Source organism: Cebus imitator, unplaced genomic scaffold (genome assembly GCF_001604975.1).
Source record: "Cebus imitator isolate Cc_AM_T3 unplaced genomic scaffold, Cebus_imitator-1.0 Scaffold64, whole genome shotgun sequence".
Classification (NCBI taxonomy): domain Eukaryota; kingdom Metazoa; phylum Chordata; class Mammalia; order Primates; family Cebidae; genus Cebus; species Cebus imitator.
The window spans coordinates 6909426-6928546 of NW_016107379.1; the positions used below are offsets into that span (position 1 = coordinate 6909426).

General features: G+C 52.3%; 1 protein-coding gene across 6 annotated transcripts in view; it reads right to left on the reverse strand.

Moving 5' to 3' along the window:
- The window catches only part of RGS3 (regulator of G protein signaling 3), a 129576-nt gene that overhangs the window by 84294 nt on the left and 26161 nt on the right, over nucleotides 1-19121 (reverse strand). For 2 of the 6 annotated variants that reach the window (XM_017530309.2, XM_017530313.2), the window contains exons 6-12: nucleotides 16635-16695; nucleotides 15443-15533; nucleotides 14794-14849; nucleotides 7596-7677; nucleotides 6648-6753; nucleotides 5485-5836; nucleotides 4531-4570 (exon numbers count right to left, since the gene is read on the reverse strand). In XM_017530309.2, the coding sequence (XP_017385798.1) occupies nucleotides 4531-4570; nucleotides 5485-5836; nucleotides 6648-6753; nucleotides 7596-7677; nucleotides 14794-14849; nucleotides 15443-15533; nucleotides 16635-16695 (788 nt within the window). Of the gene's footprint in view, nucleotides 1-4530; nucleotides 4571-5484; nucleotides 5837-6647; nucleotides 6754-7595; nucleotides 7678-8024; nucleotides 8513-11497; nucleotides 12126-14793; nucleotides 14850-15442; nucleotides 15534-16634; nucleotides 16696-19121 lie in introns of those variants that run through there. The other 4 variants (XM_017530311.2, XM_017530312.2, XM_037739179.1 and 1 more) reach the window with 4 other exon arrangements.

Below are 19121 nucleotides of genomic sequence, written 5' to 3' on the forward strand. Positions count from 1 at the left end.
AAGTGTGTGATAAAAGTTAGCTGCTAACTTATTCTTTTTTCGTGATTGTGATTTCTCCACTTGGAAAAGCAAGTTTGGAAGTCAGGTGTCCCGTAGGACTCTGGGAATCTCAGGCTCCACTGCATCCAGGAGGTACTCCGGCCTGGCCACCAACTCACAAATCATTCTAATCATAAGGAGAGAGAGAAAAAAACAGAGAAACAAGGCCACCCCCAGGGAGGAGAGCAGAGGCTGCAATGGCAGGGGGTCCCTCTTTAAGGGGACACTGATGGACACACACCCTCACCCTGAATATCCCGTCCAGTGGGCAGAGGGACAAAACACAGTTGCTAAAAAGTCAGGGGTTCCTGGACCAGGCAGGTAGGAGGGGAACTCCAGAGCAGTCAGGCTGCACATACTCCTGGGTCCCTTCTAAGACATTCCTGCTACTGCATGGGCAACTACCAGGTCCTCACAGACCTGGGTGCCCAGTCTGGGTCCTGGGTGCAGTCCTCCCTCTGCCACTAGCAGCCCTGGCAGTGAGGGGGGAACAGGTGGCCTGACCTCAGCTATACCTCAGGGAAGCTCCCCACCAACACACACCCACAGCCTCGGAGGGAAAACTCAGCTCAGAAGGTTTCACACTTGCTTCCTCCTCCCACCCCGTGCCCCTTCCCACCGAGCAAGGTGAGAAAAACAAGTTGACTCCCCCCATACCCCTGACAAGTGACCACTGATCACAGGCAAATCTGGGGGCAGCGTTCTAACCATGATAACTCAAACCACTTCCTGCCTCTTCTGTGAGTCATGTAGAGAGGAGTAGAATGAGCATGAGCCCAACTCTGTTCCAACTGATCGTTCCACGTGGGATTGCGGGCTCAGTGAGGCCAGATCTTCTCATTTTTCAAATATGAGCGATTTCTTGCTTTTTAAAAGCATGAGGCCAAACTGGAAAGTCTGCTCCGGAGCCTGGGTCAGCAGATGGAGCGTGCTGGCTCTGTCACAGCTGGTGGTTCCCAGCGCTGTGCTAGCCCCGGACTTGCTTGCTCACAGGTCTCTCACTAGAGTGCAAGAGAATTCCTTGAGGATGGGCACCAGAGAAGCAGACACAAGGAAGACGTCACATAGCGCCTTGTCTGATCTGGCCCCACACATCAGCCCCAGAGGGGTGTGCACTGCCAGGCCCTGGACTCTTTGCTTAAAGCACCATCTTGAGTTTCAAGATCCTCACTGAATTTGAGTTGGATGAGACACCCGAGTTGGGTCACTGATTTTCCAAGTCACAAACAGTCTGTGTGACCCTGAACAGCTTTCTTCCTCCTCTGAATCAAAGTTTTCTCCATTGGGAAGTGGAAATGATACTGATTGCTGCCTTGCTTGCCCCAGGGCGAGTGGAAGGCTCACACAAGAGACCAGATAGGAAAAAGCTTGGGGGATTGTACCACAGTGTGAGTAGTCAGGGGATTATCACAAACCCTACGCCTCCAAGTAATCCACTTAATAGGGCTAGTAGATGATAGGCAGGGCTGCTGGGGCTCAAACTGTGCTGTGAGTGAAACCCCCTAGCCAGCCTGGATCTAGACAGCCTAATTTAAAATGGCCAAGCCTAGAGCAGAAAGGCAAAACCACGCAGGACTGACAAGCAAGGGAGTGGAGCAAAATAGACCAAAATTAAAGATGGATACCATTTGTGGATGCCAAAATCTGGGTCCTGGGACCCCAGTCTCTGACTTCTCAAAAAATTGATTTCTTCCCTTCTCTAACCCAGGAGCCCAGGGCTGTCACAGAATCCTTACCTAGGGCCTCACCTAAGGCATCAGACTCGTAAGTCGGCTCAGCTCCATTTTGCAGACAAGGAAACTGAGGCTTAGAATGGTAGGGTGACTGATCATTTGGCCAGTAAATTATACAAGCCAGGATCAATCCAACCTATGCAGTAGTCATGCCCTCTTGCCCAATCTCCACCCACCCCTGGATAATATGTGGCCAGTGGGAAGGGCTCTGCAAAACTGTTTTTTTATTTTTGTTTTTTTCAGAACAGTCCAGCTTGCAACCCAGTTACTGAAGCTCTGCGAAGGCAAACTCATTTACTTGCCACCTGCTACCAATGTCTGGTCCAAACCCCCCACATCACGCTTTTTTCCTCTAATACCTGCTTCGCTGACCAAATACAGTAATTACACGGCTTTGCTCCCAGATACTGAGGCGAGCCCTGGCAGCCACCCTGCCCTGGCAGTGGCGAATCTGAGGCTGGGTCACCTTTACAGGGCAGGGACAATGCTAAGGGCACCAGCAGCCCTGGGGAACATGCCAACCACAGCCGGGCAGGCACTCCAGGCTCCGGAAGGGCACCAGACCCTATTCAACTCAGGATGGCTTAACCCTCTCTCCTATTCAACTCAGGATGGGCCAACACTCCTGAAAGGCTATCTCTTGGCAGCCCAGCCAGAGGAGGGGGACTGAGAAGCTGGCACCCTGGTGACAGGCTTCCTTAACCTCTAGACAACCCCAAGTGTGCTTAAGGGAAATTGTGCGCCCTGAATTTCACCCTTTCCTCTGAACCCCAGAACTGTGAGCTACAAAGACTTGATCCCTGATAAAGAGCAAAGATTCGTTATTATGATGAATACGTAAAGTAAGTTCAAGATCTTAATATAATGGATTCAAAGAGCTACCATGGTTACTAATATCATCATCACTTCCTTACTTGTCCCTTTCCCCATGGCTTAGATGACTGTGTCCTTACTGACTTACTATGTATTATACTCTCAGAGAGGACTGAAACATGGATACAGGCTGGGAACACAGCAGGGAGACACAGAGGTACCTCTCAAACCGATAAGGAATCAACCCCAGACACCGGCCTGTGCGCACGGGCCCCCCTGCAGGCAGCACACCTCTCCAGACCCCTCTTCCATGACCAGATTCCAAAGCCTTAGAGGCAACCCGAGTCATTCTCCTTCAGTCAGTCACACAACCAAAATTCTACTGAGTATCTGCCATCTGCCCTGGATCCTGTACTGGACCTACAGAAAGGAGCCAGGCCCAGGCCTGGACCCTCATGAAGTCCCTACTCAGCAGCGGCAGATCCACTCTCACTTCATGTGCCAACAAAAGCTTTTTAAGAACTCATCGTCGAGGGAATACTATTCAGACATAAAAAGAATGAATTAACAGCATTCGCAGCAACCTGGATGAGACTGGAGACTCTTTTTGTAAATGAAATACCTCAGGAACGAAAAAACCAAACATCGTATCCTCTCACTGATATGTGGGAGCTAAGCTACGAGGACACAAAGGCCTAAGAATGATACAATGGACTTTGGGGACTTGCGGAGAAGGGTGGGAGGAGGGAGAGGGATAAAAGACTACAAATAGGGTGAGTATATACTGCTTGGGTTATGGATGCACCAAAATCTCACAAATTACCACTAAAAATCTTACTCATGTAACCAGATACCACCTGTATCCCAATAATCTATGGAAAAATAATAAAATTAAAAAAAAATCATCATTGAATTACTATCAGACTCATTCCCCAAAGGAACACAGATTCATTTCCAACTGACCAGGCTCAACTGCCCAAATGCCCCAGACCGGAGAGAATGAAGGTGTCTTCCATCAGGGTCCCTGAGCCTGAAGGGAGCCCTTTAAAATCACAGAAGGCACAAGCACTTTCCCAGCTACGCTCTATAAGCATCACCTTCACAGAACTGAGAGGGGAGCAGCAAGGAAGCAAGTCCGCGAGTGGCTATGCAAGAGCCACTGTCAAGGAAGGAGGTCCAGACACCAGCTGGACTTCTGAGTCAAAGCTCTCTGGCAGGCACTCGAAGGGTCTCAAGGGTCGCCCAGCCAGCTTCAGCCTCAAGACTGATATGTCAGCCTTCCTGGGAGAAGAAAGTGGTTTGGAGCTCAGCTTCCATCCCTGGCCAGGATTTAAAAGCCAAAAGAGAAGAATCCATCCAGCAGCAGAGACGTCTGTGCACTTCAAAGACAGTGACCCTCTGTATAGCACCTCTCAGTATGCAGGCAATTACTCATAATCAGTCTCTCATGGAATCCTCCCAACAACCCTATGAGGTAGGAATTATTGACCCCATTTTATAAATGAAGAAACTGAGGCTCAGTGAGGGGACATGACTTGCCCAAAGTCACATAGCTAGAACTCCAACTTGAGACTGCCCAGCTCCAAGCTCCATGACTCCCTTCCATGCAAGCCCGACCACATTGCCTCTGGCACCTATATATATCAGTTGCTCAGTAAAATTGGATGAATCTCAATTGAATGCCTTAGTCCTGGACACTCTGTCTCTTAAATTGCCCTGATAAGACCCCCCTCTCTCCTTCTCATTTCTGGCTTCAAGAAAGAAAGACACTGGTTCCATGAGGGAGAAAAGGTGCCATGTGGAAAGGGAGTCTGTGTCGATAGCCTAAGTGACCTTGACTCCATTGGAAAGGCCTCAGAACACAGAGGCAGAGGCTGGGCCAGGCCTCAGCTGACCCCTGCTGTCTCTCTGAGCTAGGAGAGCACAGCAGCAGCCGTAGACTCACCTTCGGGGATGGTATCCTCCTGGTACACAGGCCGGAGCAGCTGCAAGGGAAAGACAGGAGAACCACCTCAGCCCCAGGAGCAGGGCAGGACAGCCCAGGAGGCTGCTGGACATGGGGCCCCGCAGGAGAGGAAGTGGGGCACCTCAGGGCACAAGAGAAAAACAGCAGTTCTGGTAACCAGCTGAGGGAGGAGGCTGGGAGGGAACACAAAATCCCAGAATATTAGAGTTGAAAGAGGCTTTATGGGTCATGAAGTCTAACTCCTTGGCAAGTCCCCAACTTCCTCTATAGCAGCTCGTTCCAAAGTGCATTCCGTGGAACATTAGAATGGTGAGATGGTACCAACCACACCCTAAAGGGTGCCCCCATCAGGCAAGTCCGGGAAATTCGGTGTTAAACCAGGTTACACCACTTGCCGTAGTACAGGATGCCAGCCCTGGGCACACTGTGAGCCTCTCATAGGCTACTTTGCATTGGGAATTTCCTAGATGAGAAAGAGAGTATGGGATATGTCTCAGCATTATTTGAGACAGAGCACCTTTTTCCCAGAATATCTCAGGGGACTGTTTGAGGGAGTGCACTCCTTCATCCCACCATGCAATCAGGCGGTGTCTGCCTTCACACTTCCTGTAATGGGGACTCACTACCAACCAAGGCAGCCCATTCCACTGGGAAAAAGCAAAGGCTGGTAGAAAGTTCTTCCTTCTGCGAGTTGAAATCTTCCAGCCTGTGCATGCCCTGGTCTTGGATCTGTGCCCTGAGGCCACAGAGACCCATCTGTCCTCCCCACCACGAACAGCCTTACAGAAGCCAGAGGTAGCACATACCCCATCTCCTTGCCCAAAATCACGGCCCCTCGTGGGCTCCTCATCACACAACTTTGAGTCTTCAAGTCTTCCCGGCCTCCCACAGGGACCCAATGCCCTTCACCTTCCCCACACCAACTGTCCATACCTGGCTCCCAGGGTTCAGCGGGGCCAGGATGATGTAGTTGGGGTCGGTGGAGGCAGTGGCACGGGACAGTGCAGGCAGGGTATGCTGGCTCCCGCTCTTGGCCACCTCGGTGTAGCGCTCCCAGCCGCCAAGCAGCAGCCCATCAGAGCTGTCACATACCAGGTGGCAACTGTGGCGCTGCTCGGGCCGTGCCTGGGCCCCATGGGTGCAGTTCTTCTCCCGTTTGTTGGGGGGTGAAAGGAGGTCATGTGTTGACTTGCAGGAGGCCCGCCGCAGGACCCCGCCATCTGGTCCCGGCTTGACCTGGGGGACCATACGCCACACAAGCAGGATAATCTCACTGTGGCAGCTCCTGGAAGGAAGGTGGGGGATCACACAGAGAGGTTGAGCCTGGGAAAAACCAGTATCAGCCAGAGTGGGGGCCCGCAGGGCAGAGAGGATGATGGATCGGGTGGGGAAAGAGGAGGCAGACGCTGGGGAGAAGCCTCTAGTGTCAGGGCAGGAAGGGATGCAAGAGGCCATTTAAAGAAGAGACAGCAAATAGGTCACCTAGGTCAATTCCTATTGACTGGCAGTGGCTGAGAAGGACCCTGAGGCCAAGGCCAGGTTCAGCAGGAAAGGGTTCCATACTCAATCCATAATGCTTGTCATAAGCAAGATATAAGCAAGTAAAACAAGCAGGTCACCTAAGGGCAAGCCCTCATCTAGTTATTCCAGAAGTAGACCTAAAATGGGGCCATGGGGGTTTTACCCCAAGGGACCAAAATTCGGGAGACTCCAACAATTTCAAGAATAATATTTTAATTGTGCAATTGAAACATTTGCAACATCTTCATGTCCTTAAATAACAAATGGACTTAGCTCTTAGGTAGCAGAAATAATTAGCTAAAGCAGAAAGCAATGCCCTGGTGCCCAGTCCTGAGCCACAGAGTCTGAGAGCATCTTCCCTGATGTTTGCTCTGAAATCCAAAAGTGCTCTGAGCCTGAACCTTCCATTCTCAGGCCGAGAAACAGACTCCTTGAACAGAAGGAATTGCCTGCTAGCAGCTGGGCAAAGGAGGGAGCAGCAAGAGCTGGGCCAGGGAAGGCAGTGTGCCCAGGGCTGGGGTGGAGAGGGTGTGCTGTCAGCCCGAGGCCCCAGGCCGCCCGCTGCCCCCTGTCACCGGATCTCGTGGGCCAGCTCCACACATTTCCAGTGCTCCACAGGCCTCTCGTTCAGCTGCAGCACCGTGTCCAGCTGCTGCAGCCCTGCCCGTTCTGCTGGGCCCCCTGCAGGGACAAAGAAAAGCCATTCAAGGGCCCCTGAAGCCCAAGACCCCTTCAAAGGACCTGGAGTCCTTTGCTGCCATGGTGACCTCAGACAGGGACCTTCCTTTTTCTCTAAGTTTCTTCATCTGTGAAATGAGGGACTGAACTCGGTGCCTCTCAAGAGCCTTGAAAGAAGGCACCCCTTTGCCTTTCCTCCTTCCTGCCTGCCTTGCCCTAGTGCTGGCTCACCTCTCTGTTGTCCACCCTTCCACCCAGGCCCTTACCCCTCCCCAGGGCCTCCTATCTCATTGAGAGCCTTCCCTGGGGACAGGTTCCCACACTCCATTCATTCCTTCCCTGCCAATCATTGTGCACCAACTTCATGCCCACCCCTGTGCAAGCACTGGAAACATGCTGACCACTGAGCCCTGGTTTCTGTCTTTGAGATGCTCACTCTGTGATGAAGAGAAATCTTCCTTTGTGAAAAGTAGGGAAGGCTGGCTATTTTTAAGTGCTGATCGGGCTCAGGATAGGATACAATATCAGCTTCAAACAGAGTGCACAAATGACTCTCATTTTCCCATGCAGCCATTGCTGAAAATATAGGTTTAGTTCCTGTTCAAACTGATTGGGAAACAAAATATAAAAACCTATTTTCATTTTGATAAAAACAACAAAAAAAGTGGGCATATTTTCATAAATGTCTTTCATCTATGGTCACTTAAAAATATTATTCTTTTCCTTTTGAAAAGCCAGGACACTGTGCTCCAGTCTGGGGCTCCCCTTTTGGTTCCAGCGTCTGTTCGCAAAGCCCATGTGTGTGGTGGGCAAGTGAGGCTGGCATCACCTAGTCGCTCACTTACCGGAATCCACGGCCTGTACTCGGACCGGAGAGTCGCAGCAGATGGTGAAGCCAAAGCCGTCCTTCCCCCTCGGGATGGTGATCTAGGACACAGGTCACTGCCAGTCACTGCCAGAAGTTGGAGGCTGCTGCCTCTACCTCAAGATAGAGAAGCCCACAGACCACCCCTGACAAGAGCCACCATCCTCTCCAAGGGAACTGGAGCCACAAAGGAGCTGGTCAGCGCCTCACTGTCCCTGTCTCAGCCCAGACAGCTTGAGAACTGGGTGGGCCAAGCAGGAAGGCCCAGAGCTCAGCAGGCAAACCCAGGCTGATGTGGGGAGGGCTTGGGATAGACAAGGTCTTAGAAAGGCAAACCTTGCCCTCCTGAGCCCCAGCAGCCCCAGCCCTTGACCCAAGGGCCCACCAGCACCGCATGACTCAGCCTCACCTCTGATCCACTGTTTGCCTGGCTCCCTTCTTCCTTTCTCACAGAGGTTCACAGAGCATTAGCCTGGGGCTGGCCTTGTGCTAAGGGCCCAAAGACAAGGCCAGCCTGGTCACTGGCCTCCCAGAGAACAGGGGAGGGAACAATGGGACAGACACACTCACTGTATCTCAGGCCAAGAGTCAGAAGAAGAGAGCTGGGATTCTGGGGGCCAATCTGTGGCCAGGGCCTCAAGGCATCCAGTGAGGACTCCCAGGTAAGAGGCAGGTAAGGTCACACATAGGCCTCCTGGCTGAACCTGAACTAGCCACTGACTCATATGCCTGCTGAGGCCCATGTGCTTGACGGGTCCCCAGCTCCTACTTTCAGAAGTCCATGAGAGGCCTTGCCATCTGGATGCTCTTTTCAAACCAGCACACAATTATTGAGCTCCTACTGCATGCCAGGCTCTGCGGACGTACAGAGGCATGCAGCCTTGGTCTCTGGCTCCCAGAGGAGCACGATGGTATACAAACTTCTCCAGAGCAAAGCAGGGCACAGCGGGCACTAGAGCAAAGCAGGAAGACTGGGCCATTCTCAGTCCTTTGTGCTCCAACAGTGGACGCCATGCTTGGCACAAGGTAGGAACTCACCAGAAGCTCATCTAGGGAGGGCAGCCTGGCAGTGTCCCTCCATGGGAGGATACAGGATGGTCTGCCAGCTCATTCCAGCTGCTAAGGCAGCACAAATCAGAAAAGGGATTCGAGGGGTTCCAAGAGACCCCCTAGAAAAAGTGGGACTTGGAGTGGGCCCTGGTGAGGCACAGGGAAGGGTGTCCCAGGCAAGTTGAGAAAGAGGCCAGCTCAGCAAGCCTGGAAAAGGTCAAGGGCGCCAGCCTTGTCAGAAGACTCTGTCTCCTTCCTTTAAGAGTTGTCTCCGCAAGACTGGGCACCTGCACCCATTCACCTGCCAACCATCCCAGGGCCAGGCATGAGGAAGGCAAACGGAGGGGGCCCAGGGTGACCACAGGCCTTGGAAGCTGCAGGGACCTCTGAGGCTCTGCTTCCCACCAGCCCTGGGCCTGGATTCAAAGCAAGTTTGTAAAACAGGAAATCTGACAGACAAGGGGAAGGGGGAGGAGGCAGGAAAATACCCCGTTCCCATAAGAATTCTGGGAAAACACGCAGCTAAGACAGGAAGAGAAAAAAATGGAAAGAAAGAAAGAAAAACAAACGCGGGTACGCGTGTGGAAAGCTGGGAGAAAGGAGCAACCACTAGTTCCCGCGCCTGCCCGAGGCCGGGGAAGACACCAGGAGCCTGGCCCCTCCATGAAACCAGCGGGGAGTTTTTGGGGGCCTCATAAGCCAACCCTTAACCTAAGCAGAAGCCAGGGTCCCAAAGCCTATCTAGCACTTCCCCACCCCTACCCCACCCAGGGCCAAAGCCCCCTGCATAGAAGACCCATCCCAGCATGCTGGGCTCTGGACAGCCAGTTCTGGGGAAGCAGCTGGAGAGTGGGGTCTAGGGAGCAGCATGCTGCAGAAAAATAGCCTCCTCCTCCCACTCAGACCCTGCATCTAAGCAGGACTGTGGGCAGGGGCCCCTCACCCTCCTGGGCACCAGTCTAAGAAGCGCCAGCCTAGATCACCATCCAAGCCAGCTGGGGGTGTGAAGGAGGGGAAGTGGAGAAAGTGCCAGGAGGCAAGCTCACCTCCTAGCTCGGAGGAAGCAGAATTACGTTCTGTCCACCATGATCACTGACCACAGCAAGAGGGCAGTGTCCAAAGAACCTGACCATTCCTGCAGCCCCGAGGGGAATGAGTACGCTCATTTTACAGACAAGGAGATAAGACCCGAAGTAAGCGCCACCCCCTCCCTCCACCCTCCCCGCTCTCAGCCCTGCTGTGACCAGAAGGTGAAGGGGGCAGCCTGCCCTGACTCCTTGGCAGCTCCTGACAGCCTGTCCTTCCTGCGGGTGGTTCTTGCTCTTTCCTGTCCAGGACAGAAACAGCCACTGCTCCCAGGTCTCACCCATGCCAGCCCCTCGTTTCTGCTCTCCTGCCTAGTTTCTGCTCCTCTGCCCTGCCTACGCTTTAATCCCCAAATGCCGCCATGTATCAAACACCTCCTGGCTGTGCACAGCAGACACTGAGCCAGGCTTCACACCCATCATCCTATTCACTCCTGTGGCGCCATCTCTGGATTTCATAATCCCTGTTTTCCTGACTAGGACATAGAGGCTCAGAGATGGACAGTGACTTGCTCAAAAGCCACCGCTAAAGAGGAGCAGAGCAAGATTTGAGCTCAGACCTGATAAAAAGCTTGCTGCTCTCAATTCTGCACTGGTTTCCAGCATAGCAACCATCTTGAACTCTGAGTCCCTGAGCCCCAGGTCCAGCCCACCATTGCTCCTGGCCCCACTCTGACTGCCCGCATGCCCCATCTTCTAGCCCATAGCCCCAGGGTGACCAAGGACTTCTAGATGTCCCATCTAGTCCTCTCTCTGTCTCACCACTCTGCCATCCAGATGCTGGTATTACAGGGGCTGCTTTTCCCAGCTCCAGGAGGGCAGGGAATACAGAGTGGAGCCTTCAGGGCAGAACCTAAGAGCTGGGGAGGACTGCGGAGAGAACACTGGGTCCCCTAGCAGGCAGGTTGGGGGGGTGCAGGTGGCCCTTCTGGGGATCTCCCTGGGACCTAACCACTGCCTGTCAGAGGAGTCAGCACCCACAGTCCAGTCTGGTCATTAAAACAAATAGTGGGGCTTCTCTGTGTGATTTTTAAAATCAGAACAATTTCAGAACTCCCTTCCAGATCAGATATCACTTGCCTTCACCATCCTTGACCCCACTCCTATTTTATGAGAAAAAATGCCCCAACACAGTTCCAGAAGAGGCTCAGTGGGGGCCAATGGGATCCTCATGGCCCACTCTGCCCCCTTCCAAGACTAGAGGCTGAGAGGCCAAACCCTCGCTGTAAAGTTAGATTCCAAAGTCAAAGGAATGCTGAGCCACAGTGAGGCATCAGCGGGAGTGGGCAGGAAATTCATACGCATGTACACATACACAAAAACACGCCATCCCGCCTACGAGCACAGGCCAACACACACGCACAGAGGGCAGAATGGGCACTGCTGTCCCGTCAGAAGTAGGAAAAGTTAGCAAAAATACAAACTCCCCTCCCAACTGCTCAGCAACCACGGCATTTTCAATCTCACACCCACAGGCCCTCCCCAAATAAAAAGAACAGAAAGCCAGCTGGATTATCTCATCAAAAACACCACCCAGCCAGTGGTTCGGACTCCACACAGACATGGGCCCTAAAGAGGCCTTGGGTCCAGGTCCTGGCTCTAAATCCTCCTCCCGATATCAAAGTGAGCCTGCAGGGAGCAGGAGGGGGCACAGGCGACCTTGTCGGGAGCAAGGTCCTGCTCAGGTGGTCCCTCCACCCCCATCCCAAACACCCCACAGCCTCCCTACAAGGGGCCAAGCACCCACCTGGCGGTAGCGGCGCTCCGAGCACACCTTGCAGAGCCCATTGAAGCGGTTCATGGCTGCGGGTCCTGCCTCAGCTGCTGCCCCATGAAAACCCAACTCTCCCCCAGCAGCGGGAGCCCGCACTGCACCCGTCAGCCTGGCATGAGCACCCTGGGAAGCCCGCCCCACAGAAGAATGGCAGGAAATCACCTCTCACCTCCCCAAGCCCTGTCTGTACTGTGTGCCTCTGCACGATAAGCCCGAAGGCTTCCTGAAACCTCAGAATGACAAGGAAGAGGGAGAGTTTTATATTAAAATTCCTGTCAACTAGTTAGTATTCCCCGGGCCCGGCGGGGAGAGGGCGCCTTTGTTCTGGCTGCATTCTCCGCCATGGGCCACTTTGTGATTCCAATGTTCTTACAAACACCCCTCACTGGAGGAGAACCCAGGCAGAAAACGCAGCTGCTCTATAACAACGCCTCCTCTTCCTGCAAGTCCAGGGTCCCCGCTAGAAATCCAGGAGACTACCCCAGCCTAAAGAATCCAAGGACACCTTGTGAAGGGTTGCACTCACAGACATCCATCTCAAGACAGGGGACATAAAACATTTGGAGTTTGAAGACCTGCCTGACACTTGGAAACTACTTAAAAGTCAGTTTCGGCCAGGCACAGTGGCTCACGCCTGTAATCCCAACACTTTGGGAGGCCGAGGCAGGTGGATCACTTAGAGTCAGAAGTTCAAGACCAGCCTGGTCAATATGGTAAAGCCCTGTCTCTACTGAAAAAAATACAAAAATTAGCTGGGCGTGGTGGCGGGTGCCTGTAGTCCCAGCTACTCGGGAGGCTAAGGCAGGAGAATCACTTGAACACAGGAGGCAGAGGTTGCAGTGAACCACAATCACACCCCTGCACTCCAGCCTGAGCAGCAGAGCAAGACTCTGTCTCAGAAAAAAAAAAAAAAAAAAAAAAAAAAAAAAAAAAAAAAAAAAAAAAAAAAAAAAAAAAAAGTCAATTTATTTGTCATTTGTACATGGAAGTGGGTTGTTGTCAGGATCTGGCGATACACAGACCATAAAGTCAAACGTGGAAAAAATTTCCAGGTCAACGGACAATACAGCCTCCTCATCTTACAGACGAAGAAACAGGCCTGGAGAGTTTATGGTCAAACAGCAGGGCAGTGTGGGGCTAGGACCAAAACCCAGGTCCTATTTCCTGTCTGGCAGTCCCAGGATAGCATCCTGCAGAGCGGCACATGGTGAGCCCAACCACTTTTGCCCATCTCAGAGGGCCTGGGGAAGCCCAGCCACCCACTCAAGCCCTTGATGACAGAGGCCTCCTTGGTCCAGCCCAGCTTTGGTTGCTGTGTGACTGTGGGCAGGTCACCTCGGTTTCTGGGTCTCCATCTCCCCAACTGCACAGTGCAGGAGCTGAAGAGATGGCCTCCAGGGGCTTTCCCCCAGCCCCAACCAAGCCTCTGAAAAGCACACCCTCTTTGCTGAGTCCCACAGACATCTCTGAGTATGCAAGCTCAGGAAAATCCAGTGTACCACAGAACAAGGCCCCCAGGGGCTTGAGGCCTATGTGCAGAATCCAGCATGCAGCAGGACTTTCCACGCCACCAAGAAACCTACAGTGTTGGAGGAAGCAAACCTATGGTGTTGATGCCCATGTAATTTCCACGAATCCCTGGGGAGGCCCCCTGGTCACCACCCTCTCTGTGCTTGGCAAGTACAGAGAGAGGGGAAAAGATCTTTGCAGTTCCCCACAGAAGCCAGAGGAAAGCTTTTCAACTCCTAATGAATCCACAGAAAACAAACCTGACAAGTTATTCCTGGCAAGTTTCTCTGACTAACTCAGTCGCAACTAGACACATGGGCCAGATAAACTGAAATTACTTAAAACTGAAGTTGACACTCAGTTCCCCAGTCACACTAGCCACATTACAAGTGTCCAACAGGCACAGGTGGCAGGTGGTCATCACACTGGCCAGCACAGCTCTAGACTGCTCAATGGGCCAGGCCTTGGACAGGTCCACGGCTGTATCACAGCACCCAGCACGTGGCCCAGCCCACGTAGGTGGAAATATTTAATGAATGATGAATGAGTGAATGACTTGAATCAGTGAAAGTGAAAATGTTTGGTAGTTTGTAATACACCGATATTGTATAATATGTAACATACTGTTAGGAACTACAGCAACAGTCGTATATTCCCAGCTAGGCCACGCACAGGAGACAGTGTACCACAGCACCCTAAAAAGGCGGCTGGCCCTCACTCAGAACCTGCCTTCACCACCTGCCAGCTATGTGGCTGTGGAGAAGCCCTAACGCTCTGAACCGCATGTGTCTCTCTCATCTGTGAGATTCAGAAGTGACAGCTGCCTCAGAAGGGGCAGTAAAGATTAGGTATCAGTACCTGGTACACAGGGGCTAATGAATTGCTGGGAGTTTGTTTTTCCCTCTCTCTCTCTTTTTTTTTTTTAATTGACACAGAGTTTAGCTCTGTTGCCCAGGCTGGAGTGCAGTGGCATGATCTTGGCTCCCTGCAACCTCTGCCGCCCAGGTTCAAGTGATTCTCCTGCCTTAGCCTCCTGAGCAGCTGGGACTACAGGCATCCACCACCACGCCTGGCTAATTTTTTTGTATTTTTAGTACAGACGGGGTTTCACCATGTTGCCCAGGCTGGTCTTGAACTCCTGACCTCAGGTGATCCACCCGCCTCGGCCTCCCAAAGTGCTGGCATCACAGGCGTGAGCCACCGTGCCCAGCCAAGTAATTCCCTCTCTTAATTGTTAAAGAAAACCATAGATCCCCTGCCATGCCCTGCAGAGATGGAATGAATTTTGGAGAATTCTCCCCACTCCCCTATGTGAAAAAGGCTCCTTTCCAACTTGAAGCCCCAGTGGAGAACCCATTGGTCTCAGGCTCAAAAATCACAGCTTCCCCCTGACATCAAGCAGACCTAACCTGAGAGGGTGATTCGGCCTCAGTCGCAGGGGAAGCAGGAGGCTGAGACGGCCTGTAGGAAGGGGAGGACTCAGTTTGCAGAGGCCAAAAGTTAGTAAGATCCAGATGTTCGCATTTTCAGAAGCGGATGCCTGGCTCTTTCTCCACCCCTGCCATGATCATGGACACCCTGAGAAGAGCATTTATTTCCTATAATACACCTCAGGAAAGTCAAGAAATCATTCCTGCTGAGTGCATGACTGGCTGAGTTTCAAGCACCGAATGCTGTCCCTTTAGGAGTTTCCTGGGCCCAGGGGCTGACAAGGAGCAGATGCAGCTCCTGGAGCAATGCCCTAGCTTGTCCCCACCTACCTTTAGTTTCTCCCCATTCTCAGTGTCCCCAGCTCCTGGCATTCTCAGCAGTGGGTCTGGAAGGCAACAGAGCAGAATCAGAAAGCTACTGGTGGCACAAGAAGGCTCCCCTCCTTGGACCACCCAGAGGACAGTGCTGGGCAACAGGCTCATGGGGCTGCCCAGGGCCACTCCTGGCCTCAGGATATGAGGACACCTGAGGCTCAATCCAGACAGGAACTCAGGGGCCAGGGCTGCATGTGGGACAGGCAGAACATGAAAAGGGCCATGAAATCCATGTTCTGAGCCTTGGAGACCATAGCAGGGCCTAAACGCCCTGTCTGTAGAGGTGGGTACCCCAAGGTGAGCAAGGCAGCCTGGGGGATCCCTGAGACACGATGCTGGGAAGGAGCCATTGGGGAAGCATAGAGTACCCCATAAGCGAGGGAGCTAAACCACGTGGGGTCAGGCCGTAGACTCTCCAAGGAAACAGAGGAGGCATGGGCAAGAGGCTGCCTGCAGCCTGCACTCTAGTGGGTGCTCCTGAGAAGTCCCTGCACCTAGCAGCCTGGGTGGCAGGGGTCACCAAATACCAGGACTGATGCCACTGTGCAAGAAGGGAGGGAGGGGCAGGTCTTAGGAAGGGAGGCTGAGGTGGGTGTGCAGGCACCTCTCAGCAGCTGCAGTCGCCGCGTGGCCACCTTCAGGTGCTTGGTCCGGCCCAGGTGCTCCCCTAGGAGGTAGTACCAACCACTGATCTCCTGTCACAAGAAAAGGAATGGCATGCTCAGACACAGGAGGCAGAGACATAGGTCAGGCAGCCACCGATCCCCCTCCACTGGACGCCCTCCTACAGGAGAGATAGACTCTCCAGGCTTCCTGCTCCTGAGCTGCCATGCCTGCACCTCCAGGAAGCCTTCTGTGATGTTCGGGGCAGAACTGGCTCTCCCCTCTGCCGCATTCCCATAGCCTCTTATCCCTGGAGGACAACCATCTTCTTGCCTGTCTCCCCCACTAAGTTGTGCATAGGCTCTCTCATGTGCCCCACACTATGCCTGGTATACAGTAGGAGCCATATTTGTTGACAGAAGTGAGGGAGTGAAAGAGGGATGGAGAGGCCAAAAAGTCTGCATCCTGTGGCTCCTGAGCAGTCTCCACGGGGAACATCTCTTCCCAGGAGAACGAAGCCAAGGCTGCAGTCAAGAGAAGCTCTTTAGGACCCACGTGCAGGACAAAGGGTCTTCAGCCATCTACCCCAGGACACAGAGCTACGTGGCAGGCCATACCACAGGCCACCAGGACATTTCCAGAGATGTACAAAAGGAAGTCCCTCCACCTTCCAGTTTGGGGGGGTGTAGTACAGAGTAAAAATTGATAAGGGACAAGTGACCCAGAGGGAGGATTCTCAGGTCCCAGAGTCCTCCTGCAGCCTGAAGGAAAGCTCCACAGAGGATGGTGCTGCTCACCCCATCCCTGAGCACCTGTCAGGCCCAGAAATATCAGGCCTGGTAGACATAAGAAGAGGACCCCTGGAACAGACCATGGGAGCACCTGGCCCTCCTCTTCTGGGGCTGGTCCAGGAGTGCTCTGGGCCCCAAGGGATCTGCCAGTGTCTTCAACAGCAGACGCCAGACTCAGCGCCTCCTGGGAAGACTCGGGCTGTCTAACAATGGCTCTCTGGCAAGACAAACCAAGAAGGGGACCAAAACCCTCAGCTGGGCAGGTAACAAACATAGTACTTCTATGCAGACAACCCCAGCAGGCCCCTGTCTCAGTGGGGTACCATGTCACAGAGAGAAACCCTGCCTGTACCAGCCCTGGCCCAGGTGGGATGATCCTGACAGAGCAGCCCTAGGACCCACCTTGTCTGGAGTCAGGAGAGACTTCACCCCAAAGCTCATGCAGCCAATGAGTCCACTCTGTCTGGGAGAACAATTGAGGCTGGAGTCAGCACTTTCTGTTGGGCTCTATCAGGAGGTCCATTATCAAGTATAGCATGGGTTTGCCTGTTGCACTGTAGTTTACAAAGCACTTTACTCACATCATCTCGTTTGATCTTTCTGACTGTGTGAGGCAGGCTAGAGAGGAGCTATTATCTCCATTTTACAGAGGGAAAAATGGAGACTCAGAGTTGGTCCCTTTCCCAAGATCATAGGACAAGTTCAGCACTCCCTCCACCAAACACAAAAGCTCAGAAGTACTTCATGAATTTTAACTGCTCCAGTGCTGGGTAGATCTGAAGAGCTGGTCCCCACAGGGAACCTCCTTGCCCACATCAGCTGGTGATGCTCAGTGGAGAAGAATAGTTATGGGACTTCAAGCTGAAGAAGTTTTGTCTCAGGTCCAGGAAGGAGCTGAGCAGTTCTTAGATGGCTACAGATCAAGGTCCAAACCAACATACACAAAAGTTGCTGAGACCCATCTGACCTGGCCGCCAGCAGGGCAGGCAGGCCTGGGCCAGGGTCAGGCCCCATAGGGATGTCAGACTATGGCAAGCGACTAAGTTTAATCTGGTCCTTCTTGGTTAAAAAGAATTCACAGCTGGGCACGGTGGCTCACGCCTGTAATACCAGCACTTTGGGAGGCCTAGGCAGGTGGATCACTTGAGGTGTCAAGACCAGCCTGGCCAACATGGCGAAACCTTGTCTCTATTAAAAATACAAAAATTAGCCAAACATGGTGGTGCATGCCTGTAATCCTAGCTAGTCAAGCTGAGGCAGGAGAATCACTTGAAACTGGGAGGTGGAGGTTGCAGTGAGCCGAGATTGCACCTCTGTACTCCAGCCTGGGCAACAGAGTCAGACTCCACCTCAAAAAAAAGAAGAAGAAGAAGAATTCAGAGTTCCTGAAGAATGTCCACCATTGAGCCTCAATGTCCAACAATCAGGGACTAAGAGTTGGCAGCTTTTAATAATGACGGCATGGGCCGGGTGCAGTGGCTGACACCGGCATACCTGTAATCCAGCACTTTGGGAGGCATCACTTGGATGAGCCCGGAAGTTTGAGACCAGCCTGGACAACATAGGGAGACATCATCTCTGCAAAAAAAAATTTAAACTAGCAGGGCATGGTGGCATGAGCCTACAGCCCCATTGACTGAGGAGGCTGAGGCAGGAGGATCACTTGAGCCTAGGAGGTCAAGGCTGCAGTGAGCTGTGATTGTGTGTAACTGTTCCTACCTCCTAGGAAGTGGCCAAGTCAGCACTAACAGGAGGCAGTTGCAGTGACAAAGCAAGACCCTGTCTCAAAAAAAATAATAATGATAACATCGATTAATATTAATAAAGTCCAAAAATATCTTGCTATTGTTAGAGAAAAGGAAGTTTACAAAGCTGTAAATTTAATGAGTAATATGAGTTTAATGAGAAAGACACCCACAAAAATACTAACAGCGGTTATATCTGGTAGGTGGGATTACTAAGGGTTTAATTTTCTTTTATGGGTTTTCACTGTTTTCATAGGGAACAAGTACCCTTTTTGTAATCAGGAAAAAATAAGATAGTATCAATCTACTTTTAAGTACTTTTATTGTGCCACATCCTGCTCTATCCTGACACTAAGGGTTTTTTTAATGTTTATCTTTCTGTTCTCCTCTCTTTTACCTCATCCTCAACTTGGACTCCTTCATAGGTTGGTTTAATAACTATTAATCAAGAAACATCATGGATATTTAGGCTAGAGCATAACCCTGGAGGCTGCCTTCAATATCTGAAGGACCCACAAAAATGAGAGATTTGGCGTATCCTGTGGAAGGCACAGTATCAAAACCAAAGATGGAACAGGCTGCTGGACAGGCAGTAAACTCCCTGTTCTAAGGGAGTTTACTTTCCAGAACCTGGTCTAAGGAGTCCTGAGCTAGGGCAGTGGTTCTAACCAGAAGTGTGCCACAAAACCACCTGAACAGCCTGTCTGAGGTCTGTGCTCCAGGACTTCTTCCTGAGGACCCAAAACTAGTTGGTCCAAGGTAGGGCTTGGACATGGCAGCCTAGAGAAAGCTCTCCAGGGGATCCTGCCAAGCACCCACTTATGCCTGCCCCCATCAGTGATCTAGGAGGTCTCTATAAAGACATATTGTTCAGATTCTCTGAAAAGCGTGGCAGCTTACCACCTGACAGTCCTAAGCAAAACAAAACTAGCTTCTCACAGGCAGCCAAGTCAGGCGAGGAGTCAGGAGGCAGGACGCTGGGGGATTGCTCCACAAATCTGGTCCACCTGCCTGCAAACCCATGCTCTGTCCCGTGGCACAGGGCTGAAGCCCCTGCTTCTGGCTGTCTCCCGACAGCTGCTCTCAGCCCATCCACCACTCCTCCAGCTCCCAGTTTCTCCAGCCTTGGCTCCATCTGCTCCCT